This window comes from Pecten maximus, chromosome 3 (assembly GCF_902652985.1).
Source record: "Pecten maximus chromosome 3, xPecMax1.1, whole genome shotgun sequence".
Classification (NCBI taxonomy): Eukaryota; Metazoa; Mollusca; class Bivalvia; order Pectinida; family Pectinidae; genus Pecten; species Pecten maximus.
Genome location: NC_047017.1, coordinates 1363838 through 1384255, shown reverse-complemented (window position 1 = coordinate 1384255; position 20418 = coordinate 1363838). Strand labels below are relative to the sequence as shown.

The window sequence follows — 20418 nt, the reverse complement described above, 5'->3', positions numbered from 1 at the left end:
CATACCTGTCACCCCTCCCTAAACTTATTACCACACAGGCCCTCGACCCATACCTGTCACCCCTCCCTAAACTTATTACCACACAGGCCCTAGACCCATACCTGTCAACCCTCCCTAAACTTATTACAACACAGGTCCCAGACCCATACCTATCAACTGTCCCTAAACTTATTACCACACAGGCCCTCGACCCATACCTGTCAACTGTCCCTAAACTTATTACCACACAGGCCCTAGACCCATACCTGTCAACCCTCCCTAAACTTATTACAGCACAGGCCCTAGTTCCATACCTGTCAACCCTCCCTAAACTTATTACTGCACAGCCCCCAGACCCATACCTGTCAACCCTCACTAAACTTATTACAACACAGGCCCCCAGACCCATACCTGTCAACCCTCACTAAACTTATTACAACACAGGCCCCTAGACCCATACCCGTCGACCCTCCCTAAACTTATTACTACACAGGCCCCAGACCCATACCTGTCAACCCTCCCTAAACTTATTACAGCACAGCCCCCAGACCCATACCTGTCAACCCTCACTAAACTTATTACAACACAGGCCCCTTGACCCAAACCTGTCGACCCTCCCTAAACTTATTACTGCACAGCCCCCAGACCCATACCTGTCAACCTTCACTAAACTTATTACAACACAGGCCCCCAGACCCATACCTGTCAACCCTCACTAAACTTATTACAACACAGGCCCCTAGACCCATACCGTACCTGTCCCTAAACTATTACCCACACAGGCCCTAGACCCATACCTGTTTTTTTCCCCCCCCCCCACCCCCCCCCCCCCCCTCCTAAACTTATTACTACAAAGGCCCCTTAGACCGATACCTGTCACCCCTCCCTAAACTTATTACTACACAGGCCCTAGACCCATCCCTGTCACCCCTCCCTAAACTTATTACCACACAGGCCCCTAGACCCATACCTGTTAACTGTCCCTAAACTTATTACTACACAGGCCCTAGACCCATACCTGTCAACCTCCCTAAACTTATTACCACACAGGCCCCTAGACACATACCTGTCAACCCTCCCTTTTTTTTAAGAGGAACTCTTTCTATTCTGTTATCCATAGTTTCCAAAATTCTAATTATTCAAGCAGAAGAAGTAGTCTTGCAATGCAGTTTTAAAAGGTTTTAGTTTTTCAAAGTTTTATAGATGCATTTTTCTTAGACTTGAAAGTTTGAAAATGGATATTTTTTCTGTAATCATATATATATATACATAAATGTGTATTTGTATATTAGAATATTTATGTCTGTCCTGTAATTAATGTGTGTTTTATAATAGCTGGTGAATGTTTTGGATAAATGACATGGTAGATGATTGTACATAGCTGGTCCCTTTAATTTTTTGGTGACGTATAACAGATGTTCACGTATTGTATCATCGTCCGTAATCCACGGCCCTAATGCTCTGTTTGTGAGCGCCAAGATGGTAGGTTACCAACAATTGTATTTCATAAACACTCATTTTGAGATGTTTTCCAGGCTATAGAATAGATACATTTCTGTATTTATTTATATACTATGTATATATATTTATTTTGTTTATGCATCAAAAATCTGAAGCCATCCACAATGAAATGTACTAAGTAAAGGGAGGTAACTTCGTCTCCAGATGGATGTACTGTAATTGTGTTATGCGTTTGCATTCCTCTCGCTTTCTACATTGAATCATTCCGGAAATTGAAACAATATCTTGTAAAACTGTGGTACTGTCGTGTCCTGGCACTTTCCGTCTCTGTGACAGCAGGGAAGGTTGTGTCCATTTGTAATCCGTGAAATTATTACGTAAATGTCACTCATCCTTTCCTAAGTTTGTTATTAGTTTCGTGAGCCTGTGTCATGTTTGAGGTCAGTTTATTGCTTGAAGAAATGATTCGCTCTTGAAAGCACTCGCAGAGTGGCTAATGAATATTTCTACCTCTCGGACTGATTTTTTCCAGTAAACCGATGGATAATTGTTGTGAAACTTTGTAGTTAGATACGGAAGAAAAGATGGGTTAGCAAATGTTGTGTTCTGACCAAACATGCTGTGTGCTTTGAGACCATGGTGACAAAGTCGTTTTTTTAGCAAAATCAGAAGTAAAATCACTATTTCTGAGAAATCTGAGGGTCAAAACGTACGTCAATGGACATGTTCCTTCAATCCCAAGAGTCAGATATGATGTTGGGGAGTCAAAAACATACTCTCAATGTTCTACATGGATACCCTGGGTACACGCATTGCTCTAATGGTGCATTTTAGTATGGAGTGGCATTTTATATAATTTTCCTGTTACCATGGAAACAAATAGTTCGAAACCTTAGTATTATCATTTCTGAAGTGTAGCTCCAAAACCATTATTCATGAAACCTGGTAGATACATAGCTATAGTGGTCTAGTATGTGGTGCCTATTGGTATGAAGTGGTTTTTAGTTTTTCATATCAGGGTAATTTTCCTGCAAACATGGAAACAAATTGTTTAAAACCTAAATATTGCATTTTATATGAGCAACCAAATTCATACATGTATGTTTCTATTTCTTTAGCGGGGCACAGGGGATATAATTGGTGACTATTATTTTATTTACTAAGTAAGTTTATTTCAATCTCTTGTGTACAGCACCTATGTGTGGCTTATTGTCAGGTTTTGATGAGATTTGGTATATAGGTGTAGTATGTCACTATAAACTCTGTCCTTTTGGGGGTAACAGTACCTATTACTGCAGGGGTCCTTTTGGGGGTAACAGTACCTATTACTGCAGGGGTCCTTTTTGGGGGTAACGATGCCTATTACTGCAGGGGTCCTTTTGGGGGTAACAGTACCTATTACTGCAGGGGTCCTTTTGGGGGTAACAGTACCTATTACTGCAGGGGTCCTTTTTGGGGGTAACGATGCCTATTACTGCAGGGGTCCTTTTGGGGGTAACGATGCCTATTACTGCAGGGGTCCTTTAGGGGTAATGATGCCTATTACTGCAGGGGTCCTTTGGGGGTAACAGTACCTATTACTGCAGGGGTCCTTTAGGAGTAACGGTACCTATGACTGTAGGGGTCCTTTAGGGGTAACGGTACCACAATTCGTACTTGTTAACATTGTATATAACTTTTACTCCCTTTTACCAACATATATTCCATGTTTATTGTTTTCCTAAATCTTGTTCTGGATATCACATCCTCACCCTTGGGTTGAGATCTAGCTTTCCTGTGTAAGGGGCATTCAAGAGTTATTGTATTTTTTATGCTTCAAGTGTCGAGAGAAAAATTTAACTAAAGTGACCCAAAGTTGTTTATTTGCTCTGTTTTATCTTTATGAGAATTACTGATTTCTTCAGGGCGGCCGCGTTGTCGGAGTGGTTAAGGTGTCCCCACACTTTATCACTAGTCCTCCACCTCTAAAACCTGGCACGTCCTTAAATGACCCTGGCTGTTAATAGGACGTTAAACAAGCTTCCAGTGTAGTAAAGTCTCAGATTCTCTTGATACATACAACAAAAAAATTATAGTTTTCTATAAATTTATTGACATAGATGTTTGAATTTGTCATCACTATTGAACGAAGCACCCATAAAATTGTGTACATCACAACAATAGCAAAAATTCTCCAATAGACCCACCACACATCTCATTTGTCCACATACTCATATCCTGTACATCCACACACTAACACACAGACCCTAGCACTCTCCTCGATCACAGGTACAACCTTCAACATTTAACGTGGTTATAGGCAGGTTTCCTGTTGTCTATTGCTTGGTTTATGATATCACTCTGACACGCATGACTACACATAAAACATTGCCCAGTACATCACACATCTATAGGTAACAGTTAAAATCACCCAACATCAACTCGTGGCCGGTATCCATTCTCAGTTGAAATAAAATCAACAATTTTGAAAAAAATCATTAATATTGTCGTGAAATAAACAACAATATTTAACTGAGTTTTTAAATTAAAATTGATAAATAATAAAGATGTTTTTATAAAAATTCTAAAAATGAAATGGAGAAATGAGATTTTCAAGAATTTTTTGTTTGTTTTTGAGATACATGTATATATATTTATATTTAATTTGATATTTGGATCGAAATTTGTTGTTCAATGTACAGCTGACTGAAACAATGTTTATAAAATGAAATAATATCAAATTAAGTGAATGTTGGGTGACGGATAATAAATAATGTCTAGATCATGGTTTGCAATGCCAGCATGCATCCCATGATGTTTGTCTAGTACATAAAACACAATGGTAAATCCTATGGGCCTCCGCGGAATGTATCAACAGTTTGATAGCGGAATGATGAATAAACTTTCACATACAGCTTTGATGTTTTATATTCTGTAGTAATTATTAAAACAAGTTACAGAATATTGTGCTTCAGTCAACCATGACTGGTCAAATTAGAAAAAAAAATTAAAAAAAAGAAAGAGATCCCAGAAGGATCTTTATTTGTTCTATGAAAGACTAATCTTTTCTCTACTTTTCCGTTCTTTTCCCTCTTCCTCTTAGGTAATTATTCGATAACAAAGGTAATTATTCGATAACAAGTGGAACCTGCATATGGAGTGCAAAAAAAATTGAAGAAATTTCTGAGAAATATAAATTTCAACAGTCAATATCAAACATGGCTGTCTGTTGGCCATTTTTCTTGAAAGATCTGACTCAAAATTGAATACACAACTAGGGACCACGGAATCTATTAATCAAGTGTATGAAATATCCTTCATTAATTCTCAAGAAATAGCAATAACAAACTTCAACTGTCAAAATCAAAGATGGTGCCTTTCAGCTATTTTGTTTTTGTAATCAAAATCAAAGTTGAATGGACCAAATATTCAAGTGTAGTTTTAGAAGTATCACTGCAGTACTTCTCAGGAAATAATGATAACAAATTTCAATTGTCAAAATCCAAGATGGCAGCATGTCAGCCATTTTGATTTTCAGATCAGACTCAAATTTGTATAGGCAAAACTAGGCACCAAGAAGAACCTATATGTGATGTTTGAGAAATATCTTTACTTCTCAAGATATAGCAATAACAATATTTAACTGTCAGAACCCAAGTAGGCTGCTTTTGCCATTAATTTTCTCAGTTGGACTCCTTGGTTAGCATAACTAGGAACCCTAGTGAACTTACATGTGAAGTTTGAGAAATATCCATCCTGTACTTCTCAAGGAATTGTGTTAACAAGAATTGTTTACAGACGGACGGACAGACAATGGACTAGGAACACAGGGTGATTTAGTCCACCAAAAACTAAAACAAAATTACATAACAGTGATATTAAATAAATTTGATATTCAGATTTTGTTGTGAGAAGCATGAGGTTGTAATATAGATATTCTGATATCTAGTATCAGATTGGTGTGCGCTGCTATACAAATATATATATAAAAAAAAGATCTATATATCTCAGTGGAAAACATGACAGGTTTTGTTCAAACTTGCAGCAGTAGATTATATAAACTTGAATTTAAGAATTACACCATATGGTGTTGAGAGTAGTGACGAGATTACAACAAAAACAATTCAAGGAAAGGAGATTGGTCAGAATGATACTTCGTGATACTGATCAGGTACCGTGGTACAGATGGAATGTCATACAAAATACATAAAATGTAAAAATTGAGCTTTTACTAATTTTACAACTGATTTTGGCAATACAGCTGGATCAACATTGTAGTGTTACATTTATTAAGATTATCAGTAAAATTGCCAATGGTTTACCTAAACTATATTAGGGTTACCTCCCTTTATTAGGATCATCAATAACAAGAAAATTGCCAATTTAACTCTCTTGACAAGGTTTGCCCCTTATCCTTATCCTTTATCAGCAACATCAATAGAAGTTTGCCAATGGTTTACTTCCATTTATTAGGAGGTTTACCTCCCTTTATAAGGGTTACCTCCCTTTATTACGTTTACCTCCCTTTATTAGGAAAAAGAGACTTTTCCTATGATTTGGGGTTTTGATTGCATTAATAATTTAATAAAGATATATACAAAAAAAAATTAAATTAAATTAACGTAAAAATCAATGATAACATTCTTTTTATAACTATGAATACTAAATACCAGTAAATTAATTATTTTCAAGACCATATTGAAGTTTCTCTCATCCTCCAGTCAACATCTGCTGCCTTTCTACACTTGTAAACATGTCTGTCTTTGAAATAGAATATCTAACTGGTAACAGGAATATAACAAATGTGGATACTTTGAACTACTGGATTTTAACATTGCTGAATTTTTGAAACATTGCTGAATGTACTGAAACCTTGCTGAATTTACTGAAACATTGCTGAATTTACTGAAACATTGCCGAATTTACTGAAACATTGCCGAATTTACTGAACGTGAAAATTATTGCTTTTCACATGAGTTTAAATCATTAAGGTCCATGAATATTTTTTGGTAATTGAACATCTTAATATTGTTAAGAAATACATACTGTGGAGACATGTATTTAAAAGTTGAAATAAAATAAAAATTGTGAAATGTCTTGTTACCGAGATAATTAATTTGAAAGCAAAACTAATCAGTTAAGAATATTAGCAGAATTGATCTAAAGGAATCAAATAATTAAAAAGCATGTTTCACAAATCATTTAAAAATGCACCAAAAAAATTAAAATACAAATTACCAGTATTTCTAATAATGAGCATCATGGATGAAAATCACAGATTGATCTTGCCAGATTCAACCATTTTGTGGAGCATGCTGTATTGGGACAAAAATACACCAGTAAATTATCTCCCTTTCTGCACCTTTTTTTTCCAGTTGGGATGACATTAGCACTAGTACTGTCGAAAGTGTTTCAGATGCCAGATAATTTTTTCTGTCAATGATAACAAGAGGCCCAGAGCACCTGTATCGCTCACCTGGATATACGAGAGATTATGGCAAAACACCCTACATTTCTACAGAAAAAGGATCTCAAAGAATTTGCTTTACTTCCCCTATTGGGGTGCCCTGCCCCACAGGCCACTAAGGGGCAAGTCCAAATGATTATACAAAACTGGTTCCCCATCACCCAGGGATACTACAGACCAAATATGGATCAAATCCTTTCTTTCCTACAGAAGAATAATTCTAAAAAATTTGCTGCATTCTACATATTGAACTTCGACCCTCAGGCCTCTTGGGGTCAGACCCACCATTCATACCAAATTGGTTCCCCTTAACCCATGCATCCTCTAGACCAAAATCCTTTCATTCCACCAAAAAAAGAAGGATTTTAAGGAATTTGCTATATTTTCCTTATTGGGCCCTGCCCTACATAGGCCAGACCTACATTTAACACAAAATGGTTCCCATTCACATAGGATACTTTGGATCAAATATGGACCAAATCCTTCTCATTCCTACAAATGAAGGATATTTAAGAATTTGCTTTTTTTCCCCATGGGGCCCCACCTAGCAGGCCCCTAGGGGGCCAGACTCACTGTTTTTTTCAAAACTAGTTCCCCCTTCCTCACCCCTGTAAGGATGCTTCACACCAAAGTTGGTTGATGAAGTATTTTTTGCACAAAAAAGTTGACTGACAACAGACGCTGCACCACCGCACCAGCTCACCAGTCCTTTGGACGAGGTGAGTTTAAAAGGAAATGGTTATTTCACTCCATGAAAAGTTTTTAAAAAACCTGTAAACTGTGAAACTGATTGCCAGACATTGTACTGACCAACTGTTTACTACACTGTTGTACAGCTGAGGACAGACTTGGATCCTTGGTATTGTCTACCATGCACCTTATAATGAAAACTGTATTTTCTGTCCAAATGTTCATCTTGGAAAATATATATACATATAAATTACAGTTGTTCAGCTAATCAAAACTGTCACATGCAAATATCAAACAGTTGAAACCTACCAGCACCTTACCATACAAATTTCCACTGATACCGGTAATATCAAACCACACAAAGTCTCCTCCAAATTGTGTAATTTTCTCAATATGAAATATTACTATACAAGTACATAGCCTATAAAGATAAGAAAAATATCAATGAATCTGTGTTTAACAGATTTCACGGAAAGATTCCTTTTGGAAGCAAATTCTATATAAGTTATTCTGACTTCAGATACCTGGTCTTAAACAGGTAAAATAGAAATCTTAATCACAATAACTCCGTAGCGATCCTTATCCTTACTTATGAAAACATGTATAAATATAATCTTATTGCACATAACCTTCATATCACTAGAAGTCCACACAGGTGAACTGTCCAAATCACTAGAAGTCCACACAGGTGAACTGTCCAAATTTGAACATTTACATACCATAGAAAACACAATCCCATAACTGTTTCAGAGGAAAATTTGTCTCCCCAAATACATGTTCTTGTACTATTCATAATTGAATAATTCAACAAAAAATGGATATTCAAATTTAACATTTACCGACCTGAATGGAATTTTATTTGTTGATGATCAGAACGCTCAAAGATTATTTCAATGCAGTTTCAGGGTTTCTGGAACCTTACTAACCTTTCAATGATTTTCTACTTCTGGTGAATTGTTTTTTTTATATCATCATCACACCAAAATTATGGTTGATACTGAGGAATTTAGATTGAGATGAAGTCGAGACTATTTCTACATATGAAATTATCACAAATGCACAATAAAATAAACTTTGGTAGAACAAATATCATAAATGTCTCTGAAAATGGGAAATCACATTGAATGATTCCATAGTAGAAAAAAAAAAAAAAAAATATTTTTAAGAAATTAGAAAAAAAAAAAAAAAGTGGTAGAATAACTCTAATAATAATACTGCACAGTAATATTAGTGTTAAAATCTATATGCTGAGAATTCTTAGACTAAGTGATCATTTAAAATATTCAATAGATTTTTGATTTTGTAGGGGTAAAAAGGAAATTTAAAATAACGGCCAGAATCGATAACACTGATGTTATATAATGGCTTGTTTAAGATGAGGTTAATCCATCCAGGGCCACAAGTGCTGCACTAACACAGTAGTACTTGTTTATGACAACTGGAAATGATGAGGTCCATTTCAGAATCAAATCAAGGTTCATCATTGTTACACTTAACCAGAAATTTCCAAAAATAGCCCACTCAGTCTATGTATAGCTTTGTATGTACATCACAGGCTGAGGTGAAGGTCATCTTGTTCCCCTCAGATAATATATATAAAAATACTCCTTATAACTTTGTAATAAAATGTGGCCTGTTCTATCAAATATGGAATAGATCATTGTAGTCATATTAAATATTAATTTGTTTCAAAAGTATTTCTTTCTATAACAATTGTATCAACAAACGGTAGAAAATATCTGTCCAATCAACTATAACATGATACGCAAATGAGGTGAAATTACAACCAAGGTCAGGTGAAAATTCCAAGGTCAAGATGAAATTACCAAGGTCAAGGTCATGAGAAATTAAAATTCCAAGGTCAAGGTCATGTGGAACTCAGAAGATCTTGCTGCATTGTCCAGCAACACTTGGGAAGAGCAGTTGGGTACATACACTGTCCCTTGGAGACTGAGGACCATCCTTGGGTACTAAGGGTTCCATTTGGTTGAGACTGGATTGGCTCCCTAGTTGGCTAGTCACCATTAGTCATTAGGGTATCACAGGAGAGCTGTGTCAGTCTGTTAAGGGCTGGAAAACTCCCTGTGTGGTACACTTCCTTGATGGTAAGTTTCCACACACGGATATCACTCCTAGACCTGGAAATCGAGGTATTGTTGAATTAAAAATGTTTTTTTTTGTCACATATATATATATATCGACAAAGAAAATTTACAAAGACAACTTTCTAGAGACAATCACTGTTGCCCTATCCTGCAGGAATACATTGTTGATGGTTTTAACTCGTATATATCAACACTTCCTCTCCAAACCCACAGAAACTATCGCTCTCTGTATTGAGGTGTTCCATCTCCTGTTCGTACTGAATCAAATTGTAGCATAATCCATTGTGGAACATCAGACTTTGTCTAATGCCATACATTAATGGTGGTTTTCTCCAGTGTACACCAGATTGTTTTAGACAATGACTCACCGCTACAACTTACTTCTAACATAACCAATAATCCACAGATTAACCTATAGGTGTCAGGTTGTAAATCACTCAATATATTATCAAACATCACTATTTCATTCTTTCCTGATTCTCTCCCATGGTTTGGATTCAAGGTGGAGATCTGAGCTCCCTTGTGTGGGATATTTGGTCTCTACGTAATTGTAAGCACCTTTGATACCATATACAGTGTCATGACACAGGGCTCCAAATAAGGAAACTCTTCTGAGATCAGCCTGGAGAGTTCTACATGTGATAACACTTTCACAGCCGACTTCTCACAAAACCTGAATCAAGTTCAAGACAAAATGAGATTATGTCAACCACATCTTACAGGCTCCACCTTACAATGATGAGTTCTCATCAGCAGGCTGTCATATTCACATGGATTTGTCATTGTTTGTCACTGACACTGCTTTTGACCAATAGCAGCGTTGCCATGGAGATCAAACATGGCTGCCATTTTCACAGTTGTGCTGTGTAGAACATTTCCTTTGCTAGAGCACCTTTTAAGTCGCATCAAATTCATCTCAAGGTCCCTCCATCATTCCCGATGTCCATCACTTTAACGTTTGAGACAATATCCAGGATATTCTTATATCTCACGTAGATGGTCACTAACACTCAGAATAAGGAAAATCCTCCCCGTGTCTGGGGTGGTGACATTATTCAATGATATGGGAACTGAGTTGTTGTTGGAGCTAATGTTGTAACCTGGATCCAATATGAATCCATATCTAATAACATCGCTCCTGTACGTCGCATGATCATGATTTTCTTGTACGTTGCAATCCTGAACTAAGCATGTCATCAAACTTCGGTATCCCGCTGAATGTGAAGAGCGTCCATTTGTTCGAGGATGAATGTGATGGTGTTTTTCCGAATCATCCCGACGTGAGATTTTAGAGTGACAATTTGGTCATTGCTAGCCTCCAACTTGGCCTCCAGTTTCTTATTTTCGGCCATCAACTTGTCACGGGCCTGAAATGACAGAGAACAGTTTAGAGAGCTTATTTATCAAATAATGATGTCTCAAATATACAGGAACAGACACAGGAATTAGTTAGCTATTAATTAAGGTGAAAAGGTTTTGGAATGTTAACATCTCCTTACCTGAATAGCTGGCCCTTTTCTTAAAAACGGTTTTAGAAAATAGGAAATAGCATATTAATTTCGCTTAAATATCATGAATAAAACTTCAGCAAATCATATTGATGAAATGGTTTTAAGTATTAATGCAATATAAGGGTAAAGTCCTACACACTTCAGAAGGTCTAAATGTTTAAATTATATTTGAATACAATCCCACTATACAGGTAGACTTGCTATAGTCCACATCAGTGTCAAATTCTTGTTCTCCCCATAAATAAAAACTTTAAGCATTTAAAGACCAAATTTCTGTCCCTTCCAATTAAGGATTTAATGTTGCAACAGTGAAATCAATTTTTCTTCAATGTTAATTAGAATGATCTGAATAAGATAATATATTTATCAGCATATAGTGCTACCTGCATTGTACATGAATAAAAATATACTTTTGTTCAGTAATAACTAAACAACAAGATACCCTACAAACTGGTTTCTACACTAACCAGACTGCCACATAAGCTACAGGCTCTCAGCTATTCCAAAAGTAGGTACATCCAAAACCGGGAGGAAAAACCATGCAAGATTTAAACATTGTAGACAAGCATTGATGCAAACATTATAGACAGTCATTGATGTAAACATTGTTGACAACCATTGTTACAAGCATTGTTGTAGACATTGTAGACAAGCATTGTTGTAAACATTGTAGACAACCATTGTTAAAGTTGTAAGAACAGCCAGATACAATACAAACTGGAAGTGAGATCGTAAAAACACCTCCGCTAAAACCATGCATGCAAAAACTGTGACCAGTACATAGCACAGCTGATATAAACGGTTCGTTTTCCTTATTTTGATTTAAAATAGGGAAAACATCCAAGTTGATAGACAGGCTTTCATGATCATATACAGCAAAATTCAATAGCATTTGAAGTATGATACAGTAACATGCGTTATGTATATCAATGCAAATGTATTAAAAAAATTTAAAGGTAAAGAAAAAACATAATCATGCACAAAATAAACAAAGAACAAAAAGACTATTTATGAATGAATATTTATGCAAAAATAAGAAATTTCTTTCTTCAATTTCAGAAAGAAGCAAATTTTAATAAAATTCCTAGCTACATTGACAATGGGGTGACAAGAGGAAGGGAAAACAAGCACAACATATCTGGGTTACGAGGTGTACACAAAACATCAACAAGTGACACTTACGGTGCTTGGTCCTGAGCTGACGTTTGAGACTGAGAGTAAGACAGTGTGAAGTTATAATGGGCTATCATTACTGGGCTATTATCACTGGGCTTTCATCACTGGGCTATTATAGGACAAACCGGTTTATGTGCACAAGACAAGGGATAAATGCGAAAACTCGCTTGTGCCACATAGAGTTAGGGGCCAAATCAAAACCGTGCTATGGGGAAATCCATAACCAGAAATCTCTGTGTCAAAATGAAAAGCTTGACCATAGATCATTTTGTATCATTAATTTAGTGTGCAATGGACTAAATATAGATAATTCTGAGCTATATGTTAATTGGTACATGTGATCCTCAGCCCTCATACCAGGATTAGGACGACTGAGTGGATTTACATTCTAGGCAAGAAATAGCAGCATTATTCAAAAAGTTTCAAGATACCAAATCTAGACAAGATGATCCACCTGATAGATTTGTGAATTTTTTTTTGATATTGAACAATATTTAAATCTCTATGTCTACCACATCGTCACCAAGTCTAACCCAGGAGCCTTGTATATGAGTTATCCCGGAAAACTTCAGGTGGTCAAAACAACTAACAATTATGTGAAACCTAAGTTAATTAACAAGAATATAAATCAATGTTACCAAACTTATTCAATGTTCATCAGAGCTGAAATTTAATCTACAACTAGAATATTGTTTTTGTGAAACAAAACAGGTATCTCCCCATATCATTTGACCTTGAGGTTAAGATCACAATGATCTAATATTAGTCATTTGTGGGTGATGTAGTTTTATTTTAAGTTCTACAAAGATTAATGGTTCATATATTACGGCCCGAACAAGATTGTATCATAAGAACAAGATTATTTTTGTATATCTGTTTATGGCCCATTGACATTCAGGAGTCATTTAGGGCCAAAGAGGACTAAGAAGAACCAGTACTTATACAATATCTCCCTTCATTTACAGGCGTTAATGGTTACTGAATTAAAGTCCATAGACAGCAATGGATATCTGACTAAGATCCCTAGTAACACAGTGGTTACCTGACTAAGATCCATAGTAACAAAGTGGTTACCTGACTATGATCCCTAGTAACACAGTGGTTACCTGACTAAGATCCCTAGTAACACAGTGGTTACCTGACTAAGATCCCTAGTAACACAGTGGTTACCTTAATAAGATCCCTAGTAACAGAATGGTTACCTGACTAAGATCCCTAGTAACACAGTGGTTACCTGGCTAAGATCCCTAGTAACACAGTGGTTACCTTACTAAGATCCATAGTAACACAATGGTTACCTGATTAAGATCCCTAGTAACACAGTGGTTACCTTACTAAGATCCCTAGTAACACAGTGGTTACCTGACTAAGATCCCTAGTAACACAGTGGTTACCTTACTAAGATCCCTAGTAACACAGTGGTTACCTGACTAAGATCCATAGTAACACAGTGGTTACCTGACTATGATCCCTAGTAACACAATGGTTACCTGACTAAGATCCATAGTAACACAATGGTTACCTGACTATGATCCCTAGTAACACAGTGGTTACCTGACTATGATCCCTAGTAACACAGTGGTTACCTGACTAAGATCCCTAGTAACACAGTGGTTACCTGACTAAGATCCCTAGTAACACAGTGGTTACCTTACTAAGATCCCTAGTAACAGAATGGTTACCTGACTAAGATCCCTAGTAACACAGTGGTTACCTTACTAAGATCCCTAGTAACACAATGGTTACCTGACTAAGATCCCTAGTAACAGAATGGTTACCTTACTAAGATCCCTAGTAACACAGTGATTACCTTACTAAGATCCCTAGTAACAGAATGGTTACCTTACTAAGATCCCTAGTAACACAGTGGTTACCTGACTATGATCCCTAGTAACACAATGGTTACCTTACTAAGATCCCTAGTAACACAGTGGTTACCTTACTAAGATCCCTAGTAACACAGTGGTTACCTTACTAAGACCCCTAGTAACACAGTGGTTACCTTACTAAGATCCCTAGTAACACAGTGGTTACCTGACTATGATCCCTAGTAACGCAGTGGTTACCTGACTAAGATCCCTAGTAACACAGTGGTTACCTTACTAAGATCCCTAGTAACACAGTGGTTACCTTACTATGATCCCTAGTAACACATTGGTTACCTTACTATGATCCCTAGTAACACAATGGTTACCTGACTAAGATCCCTAGTAACACAATGGTTACCTGACTAAGATCCCTAGTAACACAGTGGTTACCTTACTAAGATCCCTAGTAACACAGTGATTACCTTACTAAGATCCCTAGTAAAACAGTGATTACCTTACTAAGATTCCTAGTAACACATTGGTTACCTTACTAAGATCCCTAGTAACACAGTGGTTACCTGACTAAGGTCCCTAGTAACACAGTGGTTACCTGACTATGATCTCTAGTAACACAATGGTTACCTTACTAAGATCCCTAGTAACACAATGGTTACCTGACTATGATCCCTAGTAACACAATGGTTACCTTACTAAGATCCCTAGTAACACAGTGGTTACCTTACTAAGATCCCTAGTAACACAGTGGTTACCTGACTATGATCCCTAGTAACACAATGGTTACCTGACTATGATCCCTAGTAACACAATGGTTACCTTACTAAGATCCCTAGTAACACAGTGGTTACCTGACTATGATCCCTAGTAACACAATGGTTACCTTACTAAGATCCATAGTAACACAGTGGTTACCTGACTAAGATCCCTAGTAACACAATGGTTACCTGACTAAGATCCCTAGTAACACAATGGTTACCTGACTATGATCCCTAGTAACAGAATGGTTACCTGACTAACATCCATAGTAACACAGTGGTTACCTGACTAAGATCCATAGTAACAGAATGGTTACCTGACTATGATCCCTAGTAACACAGTGGTTACCTTACTAAGATCCCTAGTGACATAATGATTCCCATATTTCCCCCCATGGTTCCGACAGTAAGACCCATTGATAGCCCTGGTAATTGTGTATTCAGAGTGGTACATTATGTTTTATTTACATATTAACTGTACACAGGTAATACAATTTTGACATGCTGAAATATACCCTTTACCCAAAACATACATCATATACACTTAATGCTTCATAAACCTGATAAACATCTGAATAAATAATGGTTCATGCATACCCTTTATTAACACTTTATATCTAAATTTCCATATCCCATACTGCAACCATAAAGTTGTATCAAATTACAATTTTTTTTAAACAAAATTCATTATCTACACCAATTATAAAACAGCGAATATATCCAAAATAACATCCTTATTCTCATACAATTATATGTGATCAGGTTTTCACAGCTTCAGACAAGATGTAAAATTAAACATGCACTTCCTCAATCATTTCAACACTCCAAGTCTTATCTACTGGAGAACCGCCAAAATGCAGGTTAAAACACCAGTAATATTTCTCTAGAACTGCCAGCTACCCTAAAACACATAGTATCTTACATTCAACTTAGAAATACTCTACTCAGGTCACTTAATATCTCATAATTTAATTCATGCTTTTATAATGTGCCAAATCTGATGGTGTAATACCTACACGTAGTCCAATACCTAACATGTAATGAATAGACCATCTAACGCAAAAAAATTCAAACATTTCCGTGAGTGACTTACAAACCAGTAAACCCACATACTCATGTATACTGTAGACCTTTGGTAAGCATGCCGTTGTATAGAGGTACAACTTAGGTGAAAGATCTATAAAATATGATTATTTTTCTGCCACTCAAATTGTATTCATATTGATTGTAAACATCTGGTACCGCCAGTTTTAACACAATTTCAGTATTATTAATTTTGATACACTAAGTGTTTATAGCAAATTGCTAAAGAAAACGTTTTTTGCTGCTTTTTCTAAAGTTTTGAATAAGAGATATCCCTGATTGTTTGTGTCACCCACCACTAAATGATCTTTATTGCTCCTATGACAAACTGGTCATATATTTCTCTACTTTTCCCTTCTTTCCTCGAGTACACTTAACCATTTGATAACAAGGGAAAACTATATATCAAGTCTAAGAAAGATCAAAGAAATTTCTGAGAAATATGAATGAAAAATTTCAACTGTCGAAATATGAAATGATCTGTCAGCCATTTTGGTTCTCTGAACCGATGATGAATGTGTAAAACTAGCTATAAAACTGGTCCCCTTCACATAAGGTGCTTAACACCACGTTAGGACCAAATCCTTTAATTCCTATTGAAGAATGATTTCAACAAATTTCCTATATATTCCCTATTGGGTCCTAACACTCCTGCCTCTGAGATTGGATCTCCCAATAATGCCCCAAAAATCTAATAATTAGCTGGAATGGTGCTAATAATAATTCTGTGGCAAACTTCAAACTTCATACCTTACAATAAATGTCCTAATGATGGTTGATTTTCCATAGATACCGCAAAGTGAAGGCTAACTTTGGACACGGTAAATTAATGCCTAAATGAGCATGGGTTAAACACCTAGGACATACGCCTAGGCCACCTACACCGACTGTATCACTGTTAATTACAGAAGTCTCATAGGCTACAATATTGTTTACAACTGATATATTCAACACAAAATGTAAATTCAATATTTTAACCTACCTCCTCTGCCTTTAATAGTCGATCGTAGAGCTGACTCTGTTCCTCGTAAAATTCTCCGTCTCCGTTCATGTGGGAATTTCTCATCTGATAATCCATAAAATAGATTTCTTCCGTTTGTGTGCCCTGGTGGACACGATTCCGTTTCTGTCGTTGCGACATTTTCCGTTTTGACGAGTATGTTAACTCCTGAGTGGTAGTTCCTGAAAAAAAGAAAGAAAAGTCAAAATGATATAGAGAGACAAATATGAGGTCAACATTTCAATCGCTGAGACCTAGTAATGTTTTTTTTATTTGTAGAGAAGACTAAACAGAAATTGGTTGATATCTTCAAATCAATTGAAATTGACATGTCATTGTTGCCAAATTGTGGACATAAGGCTAACAATTAACCATCAGGGCCCGGTTGTTCAAAGGGTGATTAGGCTAATCACGGTTTCACAACAATTTTAAAATCAGGATAAAATCATTTCTGGTAAAACGAACTTAACAAAATTTCATGAAACAGTAACACTTGTCATTCTCTTCCTTCCTGCCTTTTTTAAGACATGCACACACTCAGCTTTTGAAGTAAAGGAGAAATGAGATATTCACTAATCAAGTGATTAAGCTAATCATCTTTTGAACAACTGGGTCCAGATCAACAGACAGTTCACCTGTTAACGAGGCTAGATTTACCTGCGCAAGACAACAGTCCACCCATCAAGTACTTGCTACATTGACGGAACAAGTGGTATTCAATAAGTAACTCACAGTTTCCTTGTAACTCTCAGTTTCCTTAACCCTTTCACCCCTATTCTGATCATATTGGACTTCAAATGATGAATGAATGGCAGAGTCCACTAAAGTTTCTTAGGGTTGAAAGGGTTATTCAAACCAAAATTTTCCTGCTTCCTTCTGTGAGAATTAAGTTGCATACCAAAACATTCGAACACAACTTTACCTAAGAGGCCTATGCACCTTAATGTCACCTGAGCTCTGATATATATTAACACAGAGAGTTGAATTTTTGTTTTTTAAACAAGAACCAAATATTAAAAGTGTCAAAATAATTAAAACTGATATGAATGACAATGAATTACAGATTTGCAGTGTCTTAAGGATCTAGACCGCAAAAAAACCCTCCTCTGGTAACAACTAGCTGTTGAATTAAAGACACCTTTTCTAGTAAAACAGGTCCTTAAGACACTTTTCTTGTAGAACATGTATTTACAAGCATTTTGTATCAGACAGAATATTGTCTCAACATCAGTGGTTTGTAATACAATAAAATGTTTTGGTCTTCAACTAAAATCTTATTCCAATAAAAAGTAAACCAGTATAATTGTTTTCCATGACAGATCCAAACTCCAGGGAATTAACACAGAAACACTAGTTTTGAAAATATAGAATATCTTCTTGTATGCTCCTGACATAGAATTTAACTAATTTAAAGTGTACACCGACACTTTTTTTAAATAGCTTTTCTTTGAATGAAAATATTGATAATTCTGAAGTTCACATATTTAAACACTATCATTCTGAAAGTAAGATTTCGAAGTATTCGTTCCCCAGGTAGTAAGGTTTGAAGAAAACTTACCGTTGGTCACAGAGTCCTGACGTCGATTACAAGATGCATGCTGCTTACTTCGACATTCCATCACAACCAGGTCTTTACAATGTTTATGGGCGTTGATACCACAGTCTAAAAATAGACACAACTCCAGTGTTACCGAAGTCTAAAAACGGACACAAACAGCCAAACCATCTCGGGTAGCCACGCCAGAAACAACATGGAAATACAAAGTTTGTGAAAAAATATACTTCTTAACTTTTAAAAACTAATTGAGCCTTTATTTGTTCCTTCTTCGCTGGTGATTTTAAATCACACACTATTTAAAATTTAAATTACTGTTAGCATGACCAACAAACTTCGAACACCTGTAGTTAGAATACAATAGATTTAACACATCAAAGTCTATGTATTATTTGAATATACACTGCTAACAAAGAGCTTGGCCAGCTCAAAGGAAAAATCTATTTGTAATGATAGGTGTTGGGTAGACAAGATTTGAATAGATTTAAATAGTTTACTAACAAAATGATTGAAGTGCAATATTCAGCACTTCAGATTTTATTGTTCTCGTGTCTAATGACATGCCATATGTTAGGAAAATTATACAACAGATTTAAAAATCTACATCGCCCTGTCTTCGCATAAATACATTATCTAGACTCTTTTTATATTGAAGTTTACCACGACATGAATTTGATTTTACACGGGAAAATTGTGGGAAAAACTTGATGAGTACAGTAAAACAAAGTGCTTTGTCATCTTATTGTTTGTATAACAATAGTTTAACATACAGTAACATATTGGTAGGTCCCTAAATACTGGGTCTATAGAACTCGAACTGGACCACCAGCTAACATCAATATCAATCCACTACATAACAATAGTCCTTTTGTAACCAAACTGTTATTTGGACACTATGTACCGTATATTTATGCTATAAACAAGTCACACCGCCAATCTTTAGAATTCAGACAAATATTTCTAAAGAATATTTATTTTCAGCCAGATCAGCTTGTGTATTGGAACAACTTTCAGTGAAAAAAAGTTTAAATGCTGTCTATTGATCCATGTACAATAAATGGTACCTGATCCGATTGCTGACAGGAAGCTAATTACATTATTTTGATATGATCGACTTACACATAGCAAAAAGTTTTCACAGAGGGTAAAATCTAATACCTTCCTCAGCAAAACACTCACATGTGTGGAAATTTTGATTATAAATTATTTTATAACAATAGTCAATACATGTACTGACAACTAACTTTGTGTTTCCAGTATTATAAATGATTTAGATTTAAATTAACTTTGTGTTTCCAGTATTATAAATGATTTAGATTTAAATCAATCTAACATAGTTTATACAGATTTCAATTTTTTGTTATAGTGCACAGTTGTAGGCCACACCTACCCAGTTTTAGTACAATTTCACAACCATATGACTAGCAAATATCATTCATATAAACTCTGAGACATTTTCATAAAGATAAATTATCAATACTAAAGCTATCAAAACTCAACAACAATTTGTGAAGCATTTAACTACTAAATTGAGTTACATACATCATGTACTTATATTTAATTATAATATGTACTTTCTGGTTCACCAGATACTAATGAAAATTCCATTTGATCCTTATCATCAGTTTCCTAAATTACACCTGCCTGGAGTTTACCTTATGTAGGACAACGTTTTGCTGAAATGATTAAATCTACCTTACCAAAACTCGTGTGTATTTTACCTGTGATAATTATCCCCCTCAAGGTAAACTTACATTACAAAGCAGAACTAGGATCAACAAATTGGGTCCGGTATGTCAAACTATAATGATATATACTTATTGAGGTATGT

At 35.9% G+C, this 20418-nt stretch overlaps 1 protein-coding gene across 4 annotated transcripts in view; it reads right to left on the bottom strand.

The window, feature by feature from the left end:
* Positions 1-3512: 3512 nt before the first annotated feature.
* The window catches only part of LOC117322905 (ras guanyl-releasing protein 3-like), a 101654-nt gene continuing 84748 nt past the window's right edge, over positions 3513-20418 (bottom strand). For 2 of the 4 annotated variants that reach the window (XM_033877852.1, XM_033877853.1), the window contains exons 16-18: positions 18591-18695; positions 17015-17214; positions 10878-11048 (exon numbers count right to left, since the gene is read on the bottom strand). In XM_033877852.1, coding sequence (XP_033733743.1) covers positions 10878-11048; positions 17015-17214; positions 18591-18695 — 476 coding nt within the window. Of the gene's footprint in view, positions 11049-12374; positions 12404-17014; positions 17215-18590; positions 18696-20418 lie in introns of all 4 variants that reach the window. The other 2 variants (XM_033877854.1, XM_033877851.1) reach the window with 2 other exon arrangements.